Source organism: Propithecus coquereli, unplaced genomic scaffold (genome assembly GCF_000956105.1).
Source record: "Propithecus coquereli isolate 6110/MARCELLA unplaced genomic scaffold, Pcoq_1.0 Scaffold37, whole genome shotgun sequence".
Lineage (NCBI taxonomy): Eukaryota > Metazoa > Chordata > Mammalia > Primates > Indriidae > Propithecus > Propithecus coquereli.
This window is the reverse complement of record NW_012149396.1, coordinates 3,962,789-3,969,386: the sequence shown is the minus strand read 5'-3', so window position 1 is coordinate 3,969,386 and position 6,598 is coordinate 3,962,789. Positions and strand designations below refer to the sequence as shown.

The following is a 6,598-nucleotide window of genomic DNA, read 5'->3' as shown; positions in this document are numbered from 1 at the left end:
ACAAGAATAGCTTTAACCACAGAGGAATCATAGCAAATGATGCTACTCTTAGACATCCTCTGACATAAGATTTGATTAACATAATATTACTCACATTATAGAGATGTTTGTGCCTATTCCAATGGGTGTATCATACTGCTCATAGCTAATCCTTGTAATACCTATAAGAATTTATAAGAATTAAGTAGTATTATCTCCACTTTTCTGATGAGACACATACGCTTCATAAACCCAAGCTAAGATTAGAGTGTGTGGCTCTCAAGCTCTCCATTTCTTGTCTATAACCATATATTAATTGTCTGTTGTGTACCGCACCATTCCCTAAGGAGGATGCTCAGAAAAAGTGAAAGACAACTTGGAGGTCAAGTTCATCATAAAGATCACAGAACTGTCATACCTTTAGAGATTCTGGTGATGTATGCCAAGATTCATCGGGGAAGTATGGATGTTTACTGGCAGCGAAGCCAGGAATTAGACCCGCCCACAGAAATAGAGATTGCTGGAATTCAGGCTATAAATAAGGCATGGGTCATTATCCATGCTGACCCTGCAAGTCTTGCCCAAGCATCAGACAACTATTAGGACATTCACAGAGCATGGGGATTGGCAATCAGCCATGTAGTCCAAATCTTTGTTGAAGACAGCAGGGCCCTAGATATGGGAGATGAGGTTCACCCACCAAAAGGGCCTACAGCTTGCAGAGATGGGCACAAGAAGAATAAGGCAGGGCTCCATTCCTCATAAAAAAAAAAATTGCAACAAATAAATTGGTTATTGGAATGAGCACTCAGAATGGAAATCCCAGAAAATTTCAGGTATGTGAAGTGAAGAAATTGGGGCTTGTAAGGTTCAGAACCATAACTAGGTTATCAGATCTGGGTCCCAGATTGGGGTCAACTCTAAAACTAGGATTAGAGGGGAGTCCAAGGGCTCAGTGGTGGGACATCATAGTCCTGTTCAGGGCTGCAGCAGCCTAACTGGAGGTCCAGTGGGTGGTGCAGACCCAGCAGACCCAGAGTTCAAGATGAGATCTTGGCTTATTTCCTCATCTCACTTGGGGTGGGGTGGTAAAAGACAAGGGAGCTATGGAGGTGGAGCAGCTCACAGAATTCCTGTCTGAGTCAGGCTTGGATCTGGGACAATGATGGGGACCAAGGCGGGACCAAGGCAGGCCCAAGGGAGGCAGCAGTGAATTCAGCACTGGGACGCTAGTAGGGAGGAGGCAGGTAGGCAAGGTCAGGTGGATAAGTGAGAATAAAGCCACTGGGGGCAATGGTCAAAATATTAGGAAAGCAAAAGAAGTGGTCTTTGAGGGATGAAGAAGGTCACAGTTTGGAAGAGGCAAGTTGGGATCCAGATCTTGAAGGTCCTCAGTGCTGGTGGATGAGGAAAGAGGAGGAAGGAGAAATTATAGAAAGAGGGCAGCTGAGACCAACACGGAGAGGCAGAAAGCGAGATGAGCAGTCTGGACGTAGAGTAAGGCTGTAATGGAAGTAGAAAGATATTAGATTACACAGACAAAGGGGAAAGAGAAAAGTCAGGATGTGAACTTTAAAATATGAATTGAGAAATGAACGAGACAGTAGTCTTTGAAAAGCAGATGTGGTATATCTAATTTTGTAGCCACTAGTGTTTGTAAAGAAAGAAAGATTACAAATATCCCTAAATTAATCCTAGTTATAATACCGCAATTCGTAGTGTTGACTGCCTTTTATGTCCCCTGCTCAGTGTCGGATGTGGAAATATGAATGACGATCCCACCCTCATCCCTGAGGAGGACTGCACACAACTGGTTCTCCCAACTTCCACCTTTGCCCCCTCTGATTCATACTTCACAAGGTAGCCAGAATGTTCTTTCCAAAATGTCAACCTGTTTATACCACTATCCTGCTCAGAACCCCTAAACGGCATCCCCACTCCCTGTAGAGTAAAATCCCAAGTCCTTTCCAAGGCCCGGGAGTCGCTGAGCTTTCCGGCCTCTGCCCACCTCTGAACCCCCATCGCACACTATTTCACACATCACATACCCTGTCCCCTGCACATCATTTTTAAAAAATGTATTAGGAAACATTTAAAACACACAAAAAAGTATAATCTGGTAAACAACCAAATTCCCATTACCCTGCTTAAGCAATAACATTTTTTTTTGACACACAATTACAGCCACCTCTGTACCTATGCCTGAGTGCGTCCCCTCCTGCCCTCTGACCCTTCCTACCAGAGATGACCACTCTGCTTAATTTCGTGTTTATACTTCCCTTTTTAAATGTTTTAATATATTCTGAAAATATGTAGTATTGTTTACATGTTTTAAAATTTATATGACTCCTATAATGCTGTATTTTTCCACAGTCAGGTCAGGGGAGAGATTGCCCAAGATTACATTTATAAAACTCAGTTACACGGACATTTGCAACCCTATTTCATTCACTTGCACTGTTTTATAGTATTTCCTTGATTGGTTACATCACAATTATTGATCTATTCTCCTGTCAATGGAAATTGAGTTTGGTTCCCTTTTTAGTATAATGATGCTATGTTTCTAGATGTATAATTAAAAGTGAAATTCCTGAATCATCAGATGTGTGTTTTTTCAACTTTATCATATAATTCCAAAATTGTTTCCAAGATTGTATGACTATTCACTTCCATAAAAATATTCCTATTTTTTTATAGGTACCAACACAGTGAAATGTTTAACTTAGCGAATGTGTATGGCGTAAAAAATATTCTTATTTCACATTTTTTTCATCTTGCTTATATGTAAGTTAGAGTTTGTGGGCCTTTATTGTTGAGTTACATGACAGATGTTTGTTGTGAGAATATCTGCTTCCTTTTTTTTTTTTGCTTTGTATGTGTTTGAAAAATAAGTGAAAGAGATTCAGAAGCAGGTAGCTGTTTTCATGCTACATGAATTAGAAAGTTTCCGTCTTTTTGTCATACATTTTTTTACAATGTGAGCACATTATACATACACACACACACGCACACACACACAGATTATCATCTTTTTCATTTGGCATTTTAACATATGCATTTGCCCCAATAATTTAAAATCTTTTTTAAAAACATCACATTTAATGCCAATGTAATCATACCACGTAGGATGTGACATAGTTGAGCTAACCTGTCCTCTAATATTGCCTCTCTAAGTTGTTGTATGTCTGCAGTCATGAGTAATAGCGGAAGGTGTTATTATCTATATTTTAAGCTATTTTCTGGTGACCAATTGCCAGTAGATGGGATTACACAGTCAAAGGATATGGGTATTTTATCACTCTTAATGCAAACTGCTTTCCAAAATGCTACAAAATTTTTGATTTGCCAAAAATATTGACAGCACATGTCTAAACACATGATTGGCAGTATTGAGTAAAATAGTATTTAAACATAACATTAATTAAACAGGTGAAGAGTGTAATTTTTATTTATCTGTTATTATTAAGTTTAAATATGTTCCCATTACTTTGTAAATAGTTGTATTTTATGTGCTTTTGGCTCCCCCAGTTAGAATGGCTTTTATTAAAAAGTCCAAAAACAATAAATGCTGGTGCAGATGCAGAGAAAAAAGAACACTTATACACTGTTGGTGGGACTGCAAATTATTATAATGGGTATCTACCCAAAGGAAAAGAAGTCATATTATCAAAAAGACACCTGCACTCAAATGTTTATTGCATCACAATTCTCAATCGCAAAGATACGGAATCAGCCTAAGTGCCCATCATTTCATGAGTGGATTAACAAAATGTGGTATATGTATACCATGGAATACTACTCAGCCATAAAAAGAAATGAATTAATGTCCTTTGCAGCAATATGGAACTGAAGACCATCATCCTAAGTGAAGTATTTCAGGAACGGAAAAACAAATACTATGTGTACTCTCTAATAAGTTGGAACTAATTGATGGGCACACAGGGGCACAGAGGGAAGTCATTGGAAATCTAGAAGGGGGAAACCGAGAAAGGAGCGGAGGGGTAAAAACCTACCTAATGGGTACAATGAACACTATTCTGGTGATGGGCACACTAATAGCTCTGACTCAAGCATTATAAAACTTATCCCTGTAACAAAAACATTTGTACCCCCTTATTATTTTGAAATATAAAACTATATATATGGAAAAAGAGAGACCTCAGTGCACTGAGCAGCATACAGGCAGAGCACACCCAATTCAAGACAGGACAGTACAATGCACTCTGACAGCAAGAACTGGTGTATTATTTCTCATTGGCTGAGCATGTTTAATGTCACGTGGTTGTGTAGCCCTTATTGGCTAAGAACATACAAGAACACATACTATAACATGTATGTTTGTATCTGCATGTGTACATTTTTTCAGGAAGAAATTTCAGAGACAAGTGGCTTTATAACAAATCATTGCTGCACAAAGAAACATGAAACGGGATACTCCTAAATTTCCGTGTCCTTATTAATACTTATATAATTTTTGATATGTCTATTGAAAATGTTAAAAGGCACTAAATTCTAAATCATATCTGTGTATGTACTTATGTTTGTTGATATATAGTCTTTACATGTTTAACATGAACTATATATAACCTCTTAGTTTATCACAAATCTTTTCCATTTTTTTTTTTTTGAGATAACATTCAAGAAAATCTATCAGGCTTTTACCCAATTTGGTTTGAACAGTATGGGCAAATGAAATTTCCTGTCATACTCTATTTAATGCTTTAGCTGAAGTACATTTTATTTTGAGTTTTTTTAATTTTCATTCCTCTGTTTAGAAAATATCTGTATATATATTGTAGAAATTGAGTCCATAAACAGATACAATATATAGATGTGAAGATAACATATATATATACACACCAAAAATTATGAATAATTCACTTACAAGATTAACATAAATACTTGCAAAAAACTATTTTGAAAAATGAACTTTAATAAATTTTTAATATGAAGAAAAAATTAGCCTCTTAAACATAGCATTTTTTCCACTGCTCATGAAAGAAAATTGAAACTTTCTTGTAAAGATTAAGAAACTCCCACATTTCTTGATGTGTTTGAGGAAGTTCAATAGATTTGGAGGAATTACCCAGGATAAAGGTGACTGCCATGTCCAGGTTGTGTAGGTGGAGGAACTGCAGCCAAGACAGGGGCTCTTCTGGATCCACTGTTTCAACCACCCTCAGATGGAGTCCAGATGGATGAATGCAGTCTGGCAGCTCTGAAGGCCTGAGTGAAGGGGAGGGAACATTTCTGCTTTAAGATCCAGGACCACTCCTGGGGAAGAGACCAGCGGGACTTGGCTGCTGGCCTCCTGGCAGCTGTGGGAAAGCTTCTTGTGACAGGGTGATTTTCATACCCTCTTCTAGGGACTGCAGCATTTTTAATATCTCCTTCATTGCCTCTTCTTGTTTAGAGCCTTTGGATTTCTCCTTTTTTGTTTCTTGCACCAGATACGTTAATTCTTCCATCAGCATTGAGTTGGAGCTCTTCACCTTTTTGTAATTGTCTATAAGACTGGGTATATTTAAAGACTTATTCGCCAGCCGGACATTCTCTAAAGATGCTTCAATCTCCTCATACTCCTTTTTAGAAGCACTAAGCTTGTCAATGAGTTGGCATTTCTTCTTAATTTGTGCAGCCAGTGTTTCTGCGAGCTTCTTTTTACGCCTTGCACAAAGTTGGCTTCTAATAGATTGAACAAGTCTAAATAAAAGAATGAGACCCACCAATAAGCTGATAAGAGGTGGACAAACCAGTGTCTCCCACTGGAGGCTATGGAAAGCCAGTTGTGGACTCATCACCACCTTGCCCAGCTTCCCAAAGTTCAGTCCAGAGTTCAGCTCCACAGAGGATCACAGCCTCTCTATGGCACTGCAGGCACCAATGGCTCTGGCCAGTAACCATGGATCCCACAGCCACAACAAACCCTGGAGGACACCCCAACATTCCACCTGGAACACAACCAATAATAGGCAGCCAAGATAGGTCAGTTATATGGTCAGTGGGGAGAGGGGGAGGGGATTAATAAATAAAATGTACTTGTCTCTATTACTCTTTAATTATTATTCTTTACCTATTTCTTATTGTGTTTGTATCAATATAAAATGAAAATATAGTGAAATTTGATGAACTTAAGTATATGAATTTTTTATAGCTTAAATATGATGCCTGAAAAAAGTCTAAAGGTCTATATCCCTCACTATGTCCTCCCACCCTATTAATACATGAACCTTTTCCATTAACACAAAAATACCCCAGTAACTTTTCAATCAATGTCCACTCACCTTGACCACATGCCCCCGCTGCTTTGGTTGCTATGAACATACATCTTTTTAGCTGTAAAGAAAATAAAATACCTAGGAGTATATTTAATCAAGGAAGTGAAAGATCTCTACAAAAAGAACTATGAATCACCGAGGAAGGAAATTGTAGATGATGTAAACAAATGGAAAAACATATCATGCTCATGGATTGGCAGAATCAACGTTGTTAAAATGTCCAAACTACCCAAAATGATTTACAGATTCAATGCAATTCCCATCAAAATATCATTATTTTTTGCATATCTAGAAAAAATAATTCTGCACTATGTTTGAAACCATAAAAGAGCCCAAATAGC

The 6,598-nt window shown here is 38.1% G+C and overlaps 1 protein-coding gene across 1 annotated transcript in view; it reads right to left on the bottom strand.

The window, feature by feature from the left end:
- Positions 1-5,234: 5,234 nt before the first annotated feature.
- DYNAP (dynactin associated protein) overlaps positions 5,235-6,598 on the bottom strand; it is an 82,511-nt gene continuing 81,147 nt past the window's right edge. Inside the window, 2 exon segments of the mRNA XM_012651727.1 lie at positions 5,235-5,682; positions 6,264-6,315. Of these exon segments, the coding sequence (XP_012507181.1) occupies positions 5,235-5,682; positions 6,264-6,315 (500 nt within the window).